The sequence below is a fragment of the Callorhinus ursinus genome, unplaced genomic scaffold, assembly GCF_003265705.2.
Source record: "Callorhinus ursinus isolate GAN/ISIS: 27379988/994484 unplaced genomic scaffold, GSC_fseal_2.0 scaffold4, whole genome shotgun sequence".
NCBI lineage: Eukaryota > Metazoa > Chordata > Mammalia > Carnivora > Otariidae > Callorhinus > Callorhinus ursinus.
In genome coordinates, this window is record NW_027397066.1 from 5,424,504 (window position 1) to 5,443,090 (window position 18,587).

General features: G+C 51.1%; 1 protein-coding gene across 4 annotated transcripts in view; it reads right to left on the minus strand.

Moving 5' to 3' along the window:
- Positions 1-18,587, minus strand: part of STK32B (serine/threonine kinase 32B) — a 416,268-nt gene that overhangs the window by 19,505 nt on the left and 378,176 nt on the right. For all 4 annotated transcript variants that reach the window (XM_025887383.2, XM_025887382.2, XM_073891418.1 and 1 more), the window contains 3 exons: positions 10,925-11,028; positions 3,315-3,431; positions 992-1,117 (listed from right to left, as the gene is read on the minus strand). In XM_025887383.2, the coding sequence (XP_025743168.1) occupies positions 992-1,117; positions 3,315-3,431; positions 10,925-11,028 (347 nt within the window). The remainder of the gene's footprint in view (positions 1-991; positions 1,118-3,314; positions 3,432-10,924; positions 11,029-18,587) is intronic.

Below are 18,587 nucleotides of genomic sequence, written 5' to 3' on the forward strand. Positions count from 1 at the left end.
TTTATTAATTAAAACAGCCATTACCAGGGTGGTATGTACTGAGGGCTCACGGAGTACCAGGTCCTGCTCCGAGTCTTGGGAGACCTCTTGGCATTTACTGTTCCCAAGTTTGGTTGGGGGGTGTGTGATCTCTCTCATCTCCCCAGCACAGGTGAAGAACCCCTTCTGGTGTACACCTGAGGTCACAGAGGTGGTAGTGAACCCAAGTCTCTACGGCCTGTGCCCCCAGGGTGGGACAGCCTGCAGTCTCCCTCCAGGACCCAGCCCTAAGTCACTCTAGGTGCCTTTGTATGTTGATTGGCTTATTATTGGTACAAAATTCCTAGTGCACTGGTTGTCAACAGGGGGCAGCTGTCGCCAAGGGTGCTTGGCAATGTCGGGAGCTGGTTTTGGTTGTCACAACTGGGGAGGACTACCAGCACTTTGCGGGTAGAGTTCAGGGATGCCACTAGTCTCCGATGGACAGGAAAGGCCCCCACCCAAGAATCATCTGGTCCCAAGGCCAACTAACTGTAGCACAGTAAAAGGAGGCCTGCTCTCATCTGCAAGCTCCTTGACAATGGGCACCAAGACTGTTTTCTTTATAGGGGTTCCCCTCGAGTCACATGCAGTGCCTGCATATGCAGGTACTCAGTGAACACAGGCCAGCTGGATCGGTGGGTGGGTGGATGGATGGGTGGGTGGATGCACATAGGTGGGTGTGGTTCTCCCCTCGCCAGTGCCTGGACCTGCGCACACAGTGGGTGTGATTCAATAAAAGAAAGGAGGCTCTGTGCCCACAAAGACCTTCTACAAGGAGAGAAGCTTCCCAGGTGGAATCTTGGAAAAGAGGTCCAAATCCACAGTCAATCTCTGCGTAATGTGAACCCTTTGGAGCTCCTGTGGCCATGGCCAGCAGAGGCCTCCCCAGCCAGCTTCGGGGTGTTCCTCCAGAGCAGGGCAGGGGACCCTGCAGAGGGATGGCATGCCAGTGGACCATACCCCCACTCACATTAGGCACAAAGCCGGGCGTCAGCGCCTTCTCGAACACAGCATCCCAGTTCATGTCGGCCAAGTAGGGTGCGCTCTGAACGTCACCGAGGCTGGACAGGCGGCTCTCAGGGTCCTTGGTCAGGAGCTGTGGGCAGAGGGCAAACGTGCTTGCCTGAGTTATGTGCCCCGCGAGGTTAACGGGGACCCCGAAGGTAGAAATCTAGCAAAAATGAAGATGCCTCTGCTTTTTATGTTCTATTAATTCTGTGCTCTGGGTTGCCATTGTCGGAAGCGTCACCTACACTCAGCCCTTTGTCGCCAGAGAGGAACCCAGAGGGCAGGCTGCTTCCAAACAGTCACCCAGAGAGAGACTCTTTGGCAGGACCTGGATTTTCAGCCACCGCGCTGTCCTTGGGGACTAGCGCCCGTGACATCCCACTCGCGCTGATGTCTGCAGAGGCTTCCAATTAAATATAAAAAGAATTAGCCACCTCATCTTGAGACTGTCAGCTTGGTAACGGATGTGCGAGAAAGTGTAATAGAATTTATCCCTGGGCAGCTCTGTCGTGACCTCTGTGGCCTGATAGAGTGGCCTCATTTGTAGCCAAGGGTATAAATTTTAGCTTCACCTCAAATAGAATTTTTCCTAATACGGGGTCATGCAGTATATTAAAAAATAGCCACACAGTACTACCTTGCACCCAGATGGGTGCACCTCCTCTTTCATCTGTCAATTTCAGCTTTTCAAATACGTACTGGCTTACCTAGCACAGAGAACACTTGGGCTAACAGTGACACACAGAGGCCCTTGCCCCAGGCCTGCCAACCCCCCACTCCCACCCCCACCCCAGCTGCGAGGCTCTCGGACAGGCTGCTGAAGGCTGTGCCCCTGTTTCCTCCTCTAGAGCAGGAAGAGCAAAGGCAACTCTTCCATTTCCAGCGCATGATTAGGATGGGACCCAAGGTGTTTGGTAAGGGCCTGGCCAGGGCTAAGGGGGGGTGTGGTACCCAGCTGCCAACAGGTGGGAGCTAGAAGTCAGAGCCCCCTGGCCAGTTTGCTCCCCGCCTGTCCCCCGACACTGCAGAAATCTCCCAGCTGTGCCCAGCGAGCAGGCTGCGGTCCCACCACGTGAGGACACCTGGCAAAGTCCTATCTGCTGGTCATGGCAGCCTTCTCCTAGGGGCTGCCCCAAAACAGCAGGTGCAGATTTAAACAGAGACTCCACTCCTGTGCTCCATGGGAGTTCCCTGTTCAGGACAAGCAGTGCTCCTGGGTGCAGGGGGAGGGGAGGGGTGCAGGCAGTGGCACGGGCACAGGGCATCCAGGTGATTCTAGTCAGCAGTGGGTTCTAAGGACCCCTGACTTCTAAGAAGCAAGTACTGAATTTCCTCTAGAGCAACTTAGTCATGGACAGTGATGTAGGGAAGAACAGCTGGTGTCTGGAGCGGGGACAGCCTGGATTCAAACCTCGCCTCCGCCCTCGGACGGCCCCGTGGCGCGGACAGAACTGTGCCCTCCTGAACCTCTGTGTTCTCACCTCTAATATGGGCTCCCAGGGCTGTGAGGACTGCGAAGAGCCAGCGCACGGCCCAGAACACGACAATCCCTCAAGCACTGCTGGCCGCCGTTACTGTCGTCCTTCTACAAATGACTGGGTCCCAGCCACGTGCCGGACTCTATCCGCCCTGAGCGTCTCGGGGGATTCTGAGGCAGGAAGGCTTAATGCCAGCCTCCAAAGGAGGGCACCACAGCCTTACTGTGCCAAACTTGAGCGGGCTTCAGAACCACCCGGGAAACTGATGGGAATACAAACCACAGGGCCCCCCACCCCCAGAGTTTCTGAGTCAGAAGGTCTGGGTGGAACCTGGGAATCTGCATTTCCAACAAGCTCCCCGCTGTTGCTGCTTCTCCTGCCGCTGCTGGCCCAGGGGACACCCTTGGGGAGCCAGTGCTTTGTTCTGGTCAACTCTAGCTCCTGGAAAAAGTCAGGAGATGCCCCATTTCTTAAAGCTCAGCGACTTAAAAGACCATCTGTGGCAACAATTTTAAAGAGCCATATGCGTTAAGTATTTCTATTTATTAGGAGCTTGTAGTGGAGTGAAAAGATCCTGGGGCTCTGTTGCCGCAGATGTATCTCCACGTGGACTCTAGCACCCAGTGGCTCCGTGATCCTGGACGCGAGACTGTGAGTGTGCTTACGATGTGGTGTGAGCCCTCTGCCTACTTTATCCAGCCCACCACTGGCATTCCGTTCCTTCTGTCAATGCCTGAATGTGCTGGGATGCCTCTTTCTGCACTGACTTCGGCCCCCAGGCCTGCCGGCTGGTGGCTGTCCCCTTACCTTCTTCAGCAGTGCCACCATGCCTTTGCACCACGTGGAGGAGTAGTGGATGCGCTCCACCTTGAACATGTTGAGGATCTCATCAATGGGTGTGGCCGAGTGGATATCATACGGTCTCTGCAACCAAAGGACCAGACAGGGAGTCAGAGAGAAGCCAACCGGGAGACACCGCACATGCGGTTAAAATGGTGTATACACGAGGGGGTGGCTTATTCTTTCCCTTCACATAACAGTGGGCGTTCCTCTTCCACCACAGAGCAGTTGGCCCATGTGTCAACAGGGACCAGGCCTGCAGGGTCGGGCCAGACCCCAGCAGGTGGGTGCTGGAGCTTAAACGAACTTGGCAAGGTCACACACTCGGTAAGTGGCAGAGGCAGGATCCACACCCAATAGCCTAACTCCTGATTCCCTGCTCCAGGCCTGGGGGTGGGGTGGCTCTCACCATCCACTGGACACCCAGCATCACCTCCAGTCAAGGCCCCTACCTGCTGGTGGACCTCACACCACATTTCCCAGGACTGGCTGAGCCAGCTGGGGGTGCACAGGGCCGGAATCACCAAGGTCTGGGTCCGGTAGGGTGGATGGATGGGGGGGATGCCGGGCTTCTATCTACCACCCTCTCCCCTCTCCCCCAGTGAGGATGTATAACTCTGTTCTCCAACTGGCCAGCTTGGCAGAGCATTAAACCTCCTGAGGCATTTTTCCAACATTGCCTGGGCAGTTTCTTGCTTCCGAGAACCTCTCAAAACTTGGGATGGGACCCTGGGTACAGAGCTTGCACACTGTCTGAACTCTGCCCCTGCTCTCCCACCCAGGTTCTCTCCCGCTCTTCACCCTCCACCCAGCTCCATGGGCCAAGATGCTTTGAGGTTTGCATCACGGTCAAGTGGCTCAGGGCTGGAACAGGCAGTCACTTCGGGAGCACGTGTGGCCCACCAACTAGAGAAACCGAGAGCAGTGAGTTCATAGTTGTCCTCGTGAACCTGATTGTCGGCTACGAGATTCCTGCTGGGGCATCCTCGAGGGTGGGCTTGTATTGTACTCATTTCTGTGTTCTCAGGCTCTCCAGCAGCCTCCGCCATCCAGCAGAGCACGATGACAAGCTTGATGAGTCCATCCATCCACAAACACTGATTGGACACCTGCAGGGGGTTGGAGCCTGTACGGGGCTCACGTGGCTCTTAAGGCACGGGCTCCAACCCCGTGGAATTTGGATTCCTACAGGGTTGCTGCCAATAGGAGGTCCCAGCCCAAGGAGGTGAGGGCATCCTGAGCCCTGGATGGGTGATGAATCCCTGGAACGGAGGAGCATCTTTATCTTCATCAAATGGGGCTCCCCTGGGGGGAAGACGTCTGCCCGTGGGAGTGTGGCTGTGCCTTCTGATGTGCCTACCCAGAAGGGGACCTTTTCCTGACTTTTCCTCCTCTTTCATCTGTCAATCGAATTGGGAACTCCCCCTTTTGTCCTATATTCTGCAGAGCAAAGCCAAAACCTGTGGGCTCCCTAGAAAGGCCAGCTAACTAGACATGCTAACATTTTTTACATATGTCTTCAAACATTTTCTTCCAATGTCATGGGAAGTGGAGTAGGGCTCCAGTAAAGAACACTTTCGAATTTCTTCCTGAGGCTGTTGCCTTCCTCTGCCTTCGCAGGACCTGCCTTACTTGACCAGTAGCAGCTACCATGATTAGAAATAACAGGAGTGAACATGGAGAGCGGAGACGTCGGTTTCTGGACTGTTGCAGACCGCTTCTTCCCATCTTTTTGCCTCTGGAGAAACCATTCCTCCCATCCTGTCCCAGCGGTACGTGGAGGTGGGGGGAGCTTGGGAGATGGAGCAGTCTCTCCTCCTCATTTTAGAAGTCGGAAGACAAACAGCGGCCCTGCTCCCATCCCACAGAGAGGCAGGTTCTCCTTCCCTGAGGTTTCTCCGGTACTAGAGCCTGCCTGGCGGAGCACCTGCCTGGAGAACCAGCCAGCAACAAATAGGAAGGTTTTCCTCATCATTCACACCGCATTCTGTCGTTCCTTCTTGGTTGCCTCAAGGCATCCATCAATCTGCTTTTCCATCCCCTCTCCAAACCCGCCACTCTCTAGCTCTGCCCTCTCCGCTTCTGGAGGGAACCAGACCAGTAAGAGTAACAATGGTGATCACTGTGGTAACCCTGAGAAGCCACGAGGCCAACACAGTGGTTAAATACATTCGCAGACAAGCTGGGAACACCATGGGACATGCTCTGCAGCTTGCAGCTCTGGGCTCAGCCTTCGTCCATGTGGGTGGTTGCAGAGAAGCCCAGCTCCTTCTACGAGAATATTGGCAAATCCTGAGGTCACTATTTCACCTGCTCGGGGAAAGAATTCTACGGAAGCTTGGTTCTCATGCATTGGCCTTAGGATGTGTTGACTCAGAAAAGAAAGTGGCATTTCTAAGGTAAAGTAATTACATGTACTGCTGGGGAAAGTGATTTTAGCAGCAGGGCGCCGGATATACTCATTATGGAGTGCAGGTGGGTCTCTATTCCAGGACACTCAGTTTACAAAAAAGGCCAATTTACCAAGAAATCGAAGAGAGGGGACAAGAATTGCTACAGACTTGTTATTTGAGCTGTTAGAGCTGAGTTGGGCTTTGGGGACCATCTAATCCAATGTTTTTTTTTTTTTCCCCAAAACCTTTTTACTCCAAATCCCAAACATGGAACAGATGAAAGTAAGGAACACTTTCTCAGGTTATGAAATCTCCAAAGCCAGAAGAAGCATTCCCCACCCCCCAGAACTGTTGAACCACCTCTGCTGGGTCCTAGAGATCCAGGAAACATAGCCTGAAAACCTTAGAACAACCCACACGCGCTTTCCCCTACCTTAATGGAGACAGAAAACCCAGAAAGTGAGGTCATAGAGTCCATTTCCTCCCAGGTCCTGACTCCTGGCACACTGCTCTGCCTCTTTACCAAGGGACCAGAAGTCAGTGTTCAGCTCGAGGACTGCCTCTCTCCTTCCATCAGCTTTGTACACCATTACCATTACACTCCCTGTTCTGCTCTGCGGTTGAGCCCATCCAGAGGGTGTAGACCCAGTTCTTCGTTCTGCACTGCAGCCTCTAGGGGAGCTCCACACACCCTCTTTATTCATCACCTCTGTGCACCCTAGACCTTCTCTGTCTAGAAGACTGCAAGGAGATGAGTTGACTGGGGACCAAGGCAAGGTCAGGGAAGTGGCTGGGAAGAAGCAGAGAGGGCCTCAAGGCACCATAGCGGGGGTTTGGAGGCCCCACCCTTTGTCTACATCAAGAGCCCACTCTGTGCAATGCAATGTGCCATGAGCCTGGCACTCAGGATCTCATTTAGTCCTCTTGGTTACTCTATGGCAGTGGTCCGCAAGCGGAGACAATCTGTTCCCCAGGGGATATTGGATGACGTTGGGAGACATTTTTGGTTACCATAACGCAGTGGGGGAGATTTCTGCCAGCATCTGGTAGGGAGAGGCCAGGGATGCTGCTAGCATCCTGCACTGCACAGGACCGCCTCCAGCACAAAGCATTCCCCAGCTCCACGTGTCCACAGTGCTAAAGTCGAGGAGCCCTCTGCTTTGGGCTTGAAATCCCATCCCCCCACTTGGTAGATGAGGAATGAGCTCACCCCAGATCATTCAGAGACCATGTAGCAAAGCCAGGATGTGAGCCCAGAAAAGGGGATCGCAAAGGACCTTCGCTCAACTACCGTGCCACCACGTCCACCGACAGCACCACACTGCCTACCGGGTAACCCCGAGTGTCTCCAGCTGACCTCAGGGGCTTCTACAGACTGTCCCCCGACTGTCCTCTGAATGCTGGTCAGTCAACCATGTTTGCTATGTCCGTCACAGTGGCTCTTCCCCATCTGTACCCACACTGTTCCCTCCAGCAGCTCCTCTGTGACCCAGCTTAGATGTCTCTTCCCTCAGGTATTCTCCATGTTCCTGTGAGCAAGTGATCAGCACTTTATGTGCATCATCCTACCTCAGAGTCATTGCCGGGAGTGTAGCTAACACGCATCCGGGACGCGGTGTGTGCTCTGCCGCATCTTCTCACGCCATCCCCACTGTGGCCTGTGGGTCGGCCTCATAATCCCCATTTCATGACAGAGGAAGCCGGGGCTCAGAGGAGGTCAGTGACTGAGCCAGAATCAGAGCCCCGAGGAGCCCCGAGCGACAGCACAGACCTCTGCTCACGGGGCCCCTGGGCCTTCCCCCCGTGGTGCTCATCCACCAGGCGTGACCCAGCCTCCACTCCCAGTGCCCGCTCCAGCGTGGAAAGGTGCTAAGTCAGAGAGGATGTCGGCCTGCTGGCAGGCCCCGCAGGGCAGGAATCACAGCCAGGAGCGGAAGCTCGCTAACATTCATCAGGCACGTGCTGACTAATCAGCACCATCGCAATGACTTAATTCTCAAAGCAACCCTGTTGGGTAGATATTATTATTAATTTTTTTTCCCAGTTAACAAATGAGGATTGTGAGCACTCGATCTGTTTACCAGCTTTGGTTAAGATTACTGACAAGGTACCCGTTAGAGCTAGGGTTTGACCCTGTGAATTCCTCTAAGATCCCCTTTGTCTGTAACGAGGAGGCAGCTTTCGGTTGAGAGAGAGGAAACACTTTCTAGCCCTTAAAGCTGTCAGAAAAGGAAACAGGTCCTTTCTGGAGGTAAGGAGCTCCCTGGATGCTGAGGGGAACCAGTGAACAGGTGGGTGATCACCTGTCGGGATGTCATCTGGAGCCTGGCAGGTGGGCAAGCGGTGTGCTGAGGTCTCTAAGGCCTTTCTCTGGGTCTGTGGGTGGGGAATCCTCTCCTCCCTAATCAGAGGGTGTGGTCGCAGTCCCGGGAGACCAAGGGATCTGTACTCTAACAGGGAACTCTCCAGGCGGCACAATCTTGGGTCTCTTTCTTTCACTTAGCAGGTGTGCGGAGTGAGGACTAAGATTCTACTTTGGGCTCAGAGATCCTACTTATGTCCCTGGTCCAGACTATAAGATCCACTCAGGCTCATGGGAGTCTCTATGTTGAGATTTTAAGCCCATTGATGACACTCGATTCCTCGGCTCTCCCTACAGAGCATTTGAGAAGAGATGGCTGTTTTCCGGACTGGGACTAGAGTGTTCCTGGGTCCCCAGCCAGCAGACTGTCCTGATCTCACCCGTTCTGTTTCCAACTCTAACATCCTAGAACACACACACCAGAAAATTCCCCTTATGGCTTTCATCTTTGGGAGGTAAGAAGCTCCCTGGATTTTGAGGGAACCAAGGAACAAAGACGTGGATGACCACTCATCAGGGATGCTCTCACCAACACGATGGAGGAATTCTGGGGGGGAGGGACAGCCATTTACACACCCCAGAGATAAGCAGGTACGCGTCTCGGTATGGTTTTTTTTTTACCAAACGGGATTGTTTCCCGTATGTATGAAAAACAGAGAATTAATTGTTTGCATAAACCTGTCAAAGGTGAAGCCAGACCCAGACATTTGTGAGAAAGGTTAACACGAGCACAGAACAGGCACCCTTTCATTCAGTCACTCCATGACTACATCAAAGTCCCCGATCCCACTGTGTGCTTCCCTTTCCTCCCTTGAACGCCATTTGGATCTCTGAGTAGAAAACTCGGTCGTATTGAAAATGAAACGATTTATTTTGGAAGCAGCAAGAACCACTCTATCCTTGGGGCTTTTTGCCAAGTCATCATCTTTAACTGTTCTGACCCGTGAGGAATGACAGATGTTTAAAAAAAAAAAAACAAAAAACAACAACACAAAATCCACAGGCCCCAAAGTGCTGTCCCTTAGAATGAGTTCCCAAACCAGGGCTTAATACATATCTAATTGCAGGTCTAACCTCTCCCAGAAATGTCATCTTACCCGGTGATTTGGGAATTTTTCAGTCCTGGCCTGGGAGTCTGCCCCTGGGTCCTCTCCACCCCGTGAAGAAAGACGGATAATCTGACGATAAGGCACCTTGCCCTGCCCCCTAGAAAGCTCTTCGCCTAAAAGAATCTTTTCCTTTTGCTAATAGCATCTTGCCCCATCCTCCTATAAAAACCTTCCATTTCGTAGGACTCCTTGGAGCACCTCGCACGGAGCACCTCGCAACGTGCGAGATGGGGTGCTGCGAGATGGTGGATCCTTTAATGAAGCCAATTAGATCTTCAAATTTACTCAATTGATTTTTTATTTAACATAGAGAAGGTACTTTCTGCTGACGAACATCCAATCACGCTTGGGGCAACTGCTTGCCGAGGGCATTTGTATGACTGGGAACATCAGATTAACAGCATCTGGAGGATGCCCGTGTCCTCTGGTTCATATAGCATTTGGGACCCTCATACTCCCTCCTGACTGTGTGCATCAATGAACCCAGCAGACGACAAAGGGACCAGCCAAGAAGAAGATGAATTTTTTCACTCAGTGCCTGAGAAAACAAGTTCTTATATATATATATATATATATATATATATATATATATGTATGTATATGTATATATGTATATGTATATATATATGTATATACACATACATATATACATATAAATGTATATTTTTAATTCTAAAAACATCATATATAGCAATTATGCTTTTGAGGAATTCAGAGGAAGTAATTGAGATCAAGAGCAGAAAATAGTTATTAAACTACAGGATTAAAAATAATAATACTTATTTGCACTCACATGGCTTTGATGGTTTGCAAACTCCCATCATTCATTCATTCATTCATTCATTCCTCACCCTTTGTCACCTGCACGGGCCACCCCTGCCCTCCAGGAGTGCATCTCCACTGGCCTCAGTGTGCATGGACACAATCACGTAGCCAGTGGCTCTGCGCCAGGGTCTGGAGAAGTGAAGGAGAGTAAAATGCAAACCTTGGGTCTCCGTCGGGGGGCGGAGTGATCCCATGGTAACCTCAGCTTCATGAAACAGACTGAAGGCTTTTATCCCCGTTGTACCAAGAAGGAAACCAAGGTCCAGTGGTATCATTTTCCAATAATACTTGTGCAAAGAAAAATGCTTCAAAATTGGTTTGTCATAATTCTTTCTACTAAAGTAAAAATGAGTTATCAGTTGCCATTAGTTATCTCCAGCTATTAAATGAAATGAAATAAAAACCAAAGGACATACCGAATGCCCCCTTTTTAGGGGACATCGAGCTATGTACTTGGGGAAGATATAGAACAAACAAACAACACGGAAAAGAAGCATGGTCCTTATATTTAAAGAGCTTCAGATCCGGCTGGAAAATCAGGCACGGGCACATCGTGCTGTGGGTCGGGAGAGGACAGTGTTTGAAATCACGATGCCAAGGTGTTTGAACTGCCACTGATTAGATGCTGACCTTTATGTAAGACCTTCCCCTGTGAACATCCATTTCCCCATGAACAGAAGGAGGCAGCTGGACCAGAGCTCGCTCTGGGCCCCTCTCATGCTCAGGGATCTCAGGCACACGGGCCATCAGAACCGGGACCCAGGGCCTCTGACTCCTCATGTGGGCTCCTTCCTAGCTGCGTGGCTGGCCAACAGCACCCAGGTCCGGTCTGACCTGAGCCCCAACTTCCAGGGCTCCCCGTGTTCCCCACACAGGTGCATGTCTTACCCAGCCCCGCAGCAGCTCATAGGCCGTGACACCTAGGGACCACCAGTCGACAGGGTATGAGTAGCCAGGGCCTCCGTCCACATACACCTGGAACACTTCCGGGGCTGCAAAAGACAGGACAGAGAGAAGGTCACCACACACCACAATTTACACTCACCGCCCCTCAGAGAGGGGACCCGGGGGGGCAGGAACCCAGCCTCTCGGAGGGCAAAGCCAGGACTCCGTCCACGGTGCCACGTGGCTCCTGCCCTCCGTTAAGCCCCGAGTGGGCTCGAGAACAAGTCCCAGGCATCTCAGGAAATACTGGTGTGGCCCCCGGGGGGAGTAGGGGTGCTCCAGTGTGCGGTGGAGGGGGTCTGCTAGGGCGGAGACTGGGAAAGCCCCCCGGAGGAGGTGGATTGGTGGAGCATGAATCACTGTCAGCGTGAACACGGGCGCGGTAAGATCTGAGTTAAGATGAAGAAACCGCACCTCGTAAATGTCCCCCTGTTTCTGGCACCAACACTGGGTCAGGCGTCCCAACAACCGGCGACGCTTAGAACCCGTGGAGCCTGCTGCCTCTTGCAGGAAACAGTCCTAGTTTGGATATGAAGCTCCCAGGGCAGGTAAATCCACTGAGACAGGAGGCAGACTGGGGGCTGCCCGGTTCAGGAAGATGGGGAGCAACTGCTTAGTGGATGTCCGCTGGAGGAGATGAAAATGTTCTGGAACTAGGGAGAGGTGGTGGTTACACAACATTGAGAATGTACTAAAAGCCACAGAATTGTTCCTTTGAAATGGGTCATTCTGTTCTGTGAATTTCACCTCAGCTGAACAAAAAGTGAAGGCGGGAGGCCCCGGGGTGGTGGACGCTGGTTCTTCAGGGCAGGTTGTTTGTCCTGGGGGACTCTGGGCCCTCAGGTGCTCTAATGTGCCGAGTGGTGCGTTAATCTCATTGCTCCACCCCCAAGTCGCTAGGCCAGGAGTGCGTCCACGCTCTAATTGCTCGTATTGGCTTCCAGGAAAATTTTGTGAAATGTGGATCCTTTCCAGCAAATTAACTTGCAGACGTAATTCCATTTTACAGTTGTCAGAGCAGACAAAATCTGTCCCTTGGAACCACAACATGTTGTGATTAAAGATGTTTCAGCTCAATTTTCAGACTGGCATTCAGCGGGCATGGGAACGGGGAGGGCTGGATGAGGCAGGCGGGGCAGGACATGCAACGCTCCCATCTGGGCTCTTGGCTTAGCAGCCAGCAGCCAGACTCCGGCTGCCCTGTGGCGATGCTCCCCATTTGCTCCGTATCTTACAGCGCACGTTCCCCCTCGGGTTCTAACGAGAACCTCTTCACAAGAGCCCCCAGGGTCATGTTTGCCTGGGACCCATTTTACAGATGAGGTTCAGAGAGGGCCAGTGGCATGAAGAACGTCACACAGCCGGAAAGTGCCAAGCTGAGGTGTGCCTCATGCACGGACAGAATCCTTGTTTGAAGTAAGGTTCATATCAACATTTCTTTAAGCACACAAAGATACTCAGTCTAAATTAGGGGGAGGCAGGATTGGGAATTAGAGGAAATGTCCCCTTTGGTTATTTGAGCCTTACAAACAAACCGCTGGGCTATGCTGGGGAACAGTAAGCAGGTCAGTGTGGCTGGACCTGAGTTTAACAAGTTACGTAAGCTTCTCTTTGCCTCAGTGAAATGTGGTGAAATGTGGATAATAAGAACAGTTTCTTCACTGGGCTGTTGTGAGGATTAAATAAGAGAATACGCTGCCCGGCTGGGCTGGAGTGAGTGCTCCAGAAACCTCAGGCATGGTTTTCAGTAGTAGAATTGGCATTCCGATCTCCTCTCCCTGTCACGTGTAGTCTCACTGCCATCCACTCCACCGCCCAGAAGCCTGGGGACCATCCTAAATTTCATCCAGACGCTGACTTGTGTATTTTTAGCATCTTGATGTCTGCCCAGCCTTTCCCTTATAGATCAGCTTGACTTCAGAGACGGCGACCTCACCTGTTCATTAAGCATCCTGTGAGCAAGTATTTGGTTTCTTAGCAGACACTCGCCCTGAACTGTGCTCTTCTGCTTCCCACCTGGATCCCACCGTGAGCCTGAAACTGAGCTCCCATCTCGAGGGACTTCCTTCCCTGCACCTCAGTCTGTGCACCTGCCCTCTTTTCTCTGTGCTAAGAGTTCTGGATCATCGTGCTGTCTGTGCATTCCCAGGGCCTGGACGGCTGGGTCCTGGCGCAGCCTGTGTGCTCAGACAGTGCAGGGGCCAGGAAGGCACCCATGAGCTCAGGGATGGCTGTGTGTGCCGAGGTCCTCCCCATAAATCCTTGTCATGCCCAGTAGCCCCCGCCTGTTTGGAATTCAGGGCACAAGCAGCATTCTGTCCTGGCTGTCATGACCAACCAATTGACAAGTATCTGTGGCCTGTGATTGCACTCCCAGAGACGGTGACATTCTTTCCTCCCCTACACACTTGGGACTGATGACAGAACATGAAAAACATTTTTGCCATAATCCATATGCCACCAAAACGACCGCTTTGGTGGCCCGGAATCATAGTGCGTAGAAGCGAGAGCATCATGCAGGTATAAATTTGCAAGGACAGGTAGGAGACTTTTCTCACATGTGGATGAATGAATAAGAGCAACCAGTTGTCCATTTCCTCTGCTGAGGGTTTTATGCACGTAACCTCTCTCGCCAGCGTCCCAAGCACCCAATGAGACATGTGCTGTAATGGTCTCCGTTTTCAGACAAGAAAGTAGAGGCATGAAGGGTGTGGTAGCTTGAAATAGTATCCCCTCTAAAGATGGATCCAAGTGTTAGCCTCTGGCACCTGTGAATGGGACCCTATTTGGAAATAGGGTCTTTGCAGATATAATTAAGAATCTCCAGATAAAATCGTCTCAAGATAAATTGTAGGGCCCACCTTCAATCCAATTACTGATGTCCTTATAGGAGAAAGGAGAGGGCCACGGGAGGAAGCAGAGATTGGAGCGGCCACAAGCCAGGAACCCTGGAGCAACCAGAGGCCCAAGAGGCAAGGTGGGGTCCTCTCCTAGAGCCTCCCGAGGGAGCACGGCCGTGCAGACATTTCAATATTGATTTGGCCTCCAGAATTCTGAGACAGTGACCTACTGTGTCAAGCCACCATGTTTGTGAACTTTGTTGAGCAGCCCTAGGAAATTCATAAGAGGGGCCAGGAACTCGCTCCGGCCGTCCAGCTGGTGTGGCAGACCTGGGGTTTGCCTCTCTCTGTTTTCTCACCTCAAAATCCTTCCTCCTGTACTAAAGTGACTGCCAGGATGGGTGCCGATGCACCCTTACACCTTCCTACCCTTCCAGGGCCTGGCACTCGGGCAAAGTACACAGTAGGCATTTAATAAATGCACATCGATTGGCTCTTGCCCCCCTGATGCCATAGAGCTGGTCTGGCTTACTGCTTGCGTGCCTCAGAAGTAGAGACAGCTCGCAGCTTTGGAGTGTCAGCCTGGCACAAATGAAGGGTCCCTCGCAGACCATTCTGTCATCTCGTCCCCCCTGTTTTGGAACCGGCCACCGGCCTGGATGGGGAGGAGAGGCTGCCTGGACCACCCATTCCCCAGCTGAACGGGCAGGTCTGGAACCCCTGATCCTGACGCCCAGGTTCAGGAATCCCATCGTTGTAATGGTTAAATCCCACTGTCGGCATCAGATGACTCTACCCCGCACAGCTCTTGTACCCCTTCCTCCTCTGCGCAGACATGCAGCCCTTGCTCAGATCTCCCGGTGGCCTCCCCACCAGTCCTCAGGCCTCCAGAGTTGTCTTCTCCAGTCCGTTCTTCTTGCTGCTGACGGGGGAGTTGGTTTTCTAATATGGGACACAGACCACGGTAGTAGCCGGCTTAAAGGTCTTCCTGTCCTCAGGGCTGTCTCACAGTCTGTGTTCCTGGGAATACCACCCGATTCATGTGAGGCGAATACATTTTAGAGGAGGAGGGATTCTGAGGTCAAATGTGTCTGGGAAATGATGAGGTTCAACCACGTTCCCTCCTGCTGGACTTGTCAGAGCCTTTAACGGGCTCATGTGCTTTACTGGCTCTCAAAAGTGGCCTAACTCAGTAACAAACATGGCTTGGAAATGTGACTTGATCCTGGAGTCTTTTTTTAAGTTTTAGTGGAGCGATGGAAGGGACTAGGGCTGGCAACCTGTGTGGTTAAGTGAATCTAAATTCCGTGGCCTGGCATTCAGTACCTTTAGTGCCTGCCCATAGATCTTCCAAGCTGTACTCTGCCCCTGGGCTTTCCCATGCCACCCCGGGCTCTAGCCGCTCCTGCCGCTCACTGTTCCTGGAACTCCCCATCTGTCTGTCTGTCTCTTGTTCTCTCCCCTAATTCACCAGGGCTGTCTCACAAAAGGTACAGTTCCAGAGTTATCTCCTCCAGGAAGCTACTAGGTCCCAGATACTACAACGTTCATTACATGTGTCATCTGCTCTTCAAAATACCTCTCTGATATTATTATTTTCTACAATCCCCCTCCCTCCAGATTAGATTTGGGCTTCCTCCTGACCCCACCTTCCCTAGGCATCTCTTGAGGGTAACATCCACACACCCTGCTGCATTTTTGCTCATTTTGTCTGCTTTTCACTAGACCTTGAGCTCCCCGAGGGCAGGGACTGTCATGGTGTCTTGCTTGGTCTTCATGCATGCCTGCCATGAAGAAAAGTGGGAAAGGTTTGTTGACTGACTAAATAAATGAACGATTATAATACAAACCACAAACTATGTACCTTGCTATGTACCAAGCCCTGTTCTAAGCTCTTGATACACTGCTAATAAAAATAGGGAATCTTTACGGAGCACCTGCATGTACCAATAAGGCTTGCTTTAAGAGTTTCATAGGTGTAAGCTCATTTAATCTTCACAACAGCACAGAATGAGAGCTAGCTGCTATTGAGTCTGACTGCGGAAGGAACGGAATGGGCCAACACGGCCACGGCCAGGCCTGGGCTTTCCTTGCAGGACAGTGAGTGACGACAGTGCCCTGCCTCCCCAGGACAGCAAATGACAAACCAAGCAGAGAACAGGAGTTAGTTATGGCTTGCTCAAAAAGGATGTCCAGGACCCAAGGTCTGGGTACCCCGATTGGATTACAGATGAACCAAATGCCCCACGTCCTTCTTGATTAAAACTTCTTGGCAATGACCTGGTGGGGGAACAGCCAACCCTGAATCTATCTTCAGCCGCTGGAAATGCCACCTCTAACTACCATCACCATGCACAAAACAGCCATGCAGAGCTTTCTAGGGCATAAAGTTCCTTCATACATTACCCCTACCCATCCCCAGAGCACCCAACCCACGGATGGAGAAACTGAGGAGGTAAAGGGGTAATTTCAGGGCCATGGAGAACGTGAGTGGAAAAGCCTGGACTGGACTGTCATTCTTACGATTTTCAGCCTAGTACCCAATACACCTGTTCCTTTATGGAGCATCCACCATGTGCCAGAAGTTCAAGGTTTTTTTTTTTTACATAAATTATTTACTCCTCGGCAAAGCTAATATTTACAGAGCATGTCCTACAGTTTTGCATGTGTTAACTCATTTTATCTTCAGAAGGACCTTGTGAGGCAGTGTTATTATTATCTCTAATCTTGGAAGCTGAGGCTTGGAGTAGTCAAGTTACATGCCTGGGCGATGCAGCGGGGAGACTCAGAGCCTTATCTAAACCCTCCCTGCCCCTTTCTCGGGAGTCGTTCAGAACGATGATCAGAATCCTACGACATCTCCTTCAAAATCCAGAGATTTTCCACCAAATTACACCATGCTTATGCTGAAATAAAAATAATTCATTATAAACATATATAACATAAATAAATATATAATATAAATATACATAATGAATTATTTTTATTTTCACACACACAATATATAATTTATGTTTTACATCCCCAAATCTCTATAAGGTCATTGTGTTAAATCGGCTAATTCAACTGGAACTGAAGTCAAGAGTATGTATGAAGATCCAGGAATTCTACATTGGAGGAAATTAGGGTTTCCACATAACCCAAAAGAAAAATAACTAAGAGGTTCACCATGATCATGCACACTGATAAAAATGGTTTAAAATCCTACGGAAACTGGCTCTTGAATCACATTTCTTGACAGTGCTCGTGTCCTTTCCTGCTACAACCCCAGGATCTTTCATGGAGCCTGGAGTGTGTTGCACACCCCATGAGTCCTTGTGAGCACACTGGGCTAACACACTGGGCTGCCTTCCAGAGCCAGGGAACCTATGGCTGCTTCTCTAGCCCAGCCCAGTGGCTTGGAAGATCAGCCTCACCTCCCGCTCACATCTTCCCCCTTCCCCGGAAATGTAAATATGCAGGTGGTGGGATCGGCCACCCTATGCTAACCACACAAGACTAAAAATATGAAAAGAATACAATAACCTCCTAAGTTATAATTATGATCCTGCTGGTTAAGCTCCATGGCTACTGCTGAAGGCTTTGATTGCCACAGTGGAGGGTGGTATGCTAGCCAATGTTTAGCCTACAAGTCAACGACCGGCTTCCAGGATCTGTTCCTACACATAATTGCCTCCTTGACCAGGAACACGGAATTACCACGTTTCAGCCTAGAGGGGGCCTTCATGGTAATTTCCTCCCTCCCCTACATTTTCTAGGTGAGGGAGGTAAAGCCACGTGGAGGAGTTCAGTGACTTCCAGCCCAGCTAGGACCAGAACCCAGGTGTTCTGCCCACTGGTCCTTTCCTCCTGGCAAGACCCTGTCTCCAGCTTGTACATCCTGGCCAGCAGGATGGCTAGACCTGTGCATCCAGCTGCCTCCTGGACACCTCCACTTAGCATTCCCATGGGCACTGCACACTCAACCTGCCCAAGCAAACTTGTTCCTCTCCAACTGCCCTCCTCCTGGGGTCTCAGTCCCAGCCCACCGTCTGCTAAAAGTTGCACGAGTCAGAATGGAGGAGTCTCCTGGACTCTACCCTCCTTCAGTCTCTGCTTTTGATCATTTGATTGGCCCCAAGACTTTCATTTTCCTCTTCCAGAAACTTCCTCTCTACTCTGTTTCAGCTCTGTCTGGACACACCATGGCCTCTCACCTACTCCCTCCTGGCATTCTAACCTCCATCTGAATCAGCAGAATCAGTGAAACCGAGGGGTGAAAGGTGTGAATCTAGGAATTTTTCAGGCCTGCAAATGAACCTCAGCTCCCATGCTTATTGGTACAATGACCTTGGGCAAGTTACTCCACCTCTTATTTGTACCTCAGCTTTCCTCATCTACAAAAAAGGAATAGGAATATTTGCTATATAATCTTGTGAAGAGAAAATGAAATTATGTATGTATTTATTGAGCCCATAGTAAGTGCCAGTAAATGGTATTTAATTTTGTTGTTGTTGTATTGTTATTATTCATGTGTTCAAATCACATAATTAAAATCATTCCAAGTTTTTCTATTTGCTACAAAATAAAGTTCAAACGCCCTAGCACAAGAATTCCTAAAGACCGGCAAAGTCCCAGGAACATGGCGGAGGAGTAGGAGACCTGGATTTCGTCTGGTCTCAGGAATTCAGCTGAATAGGGATCAAACCATTCTGAACACCTACGAACTCAACAGGAGATCGAAGAGGAGAGTAGCAACAACTCTCTGAACAGAGAAGCGACCACTT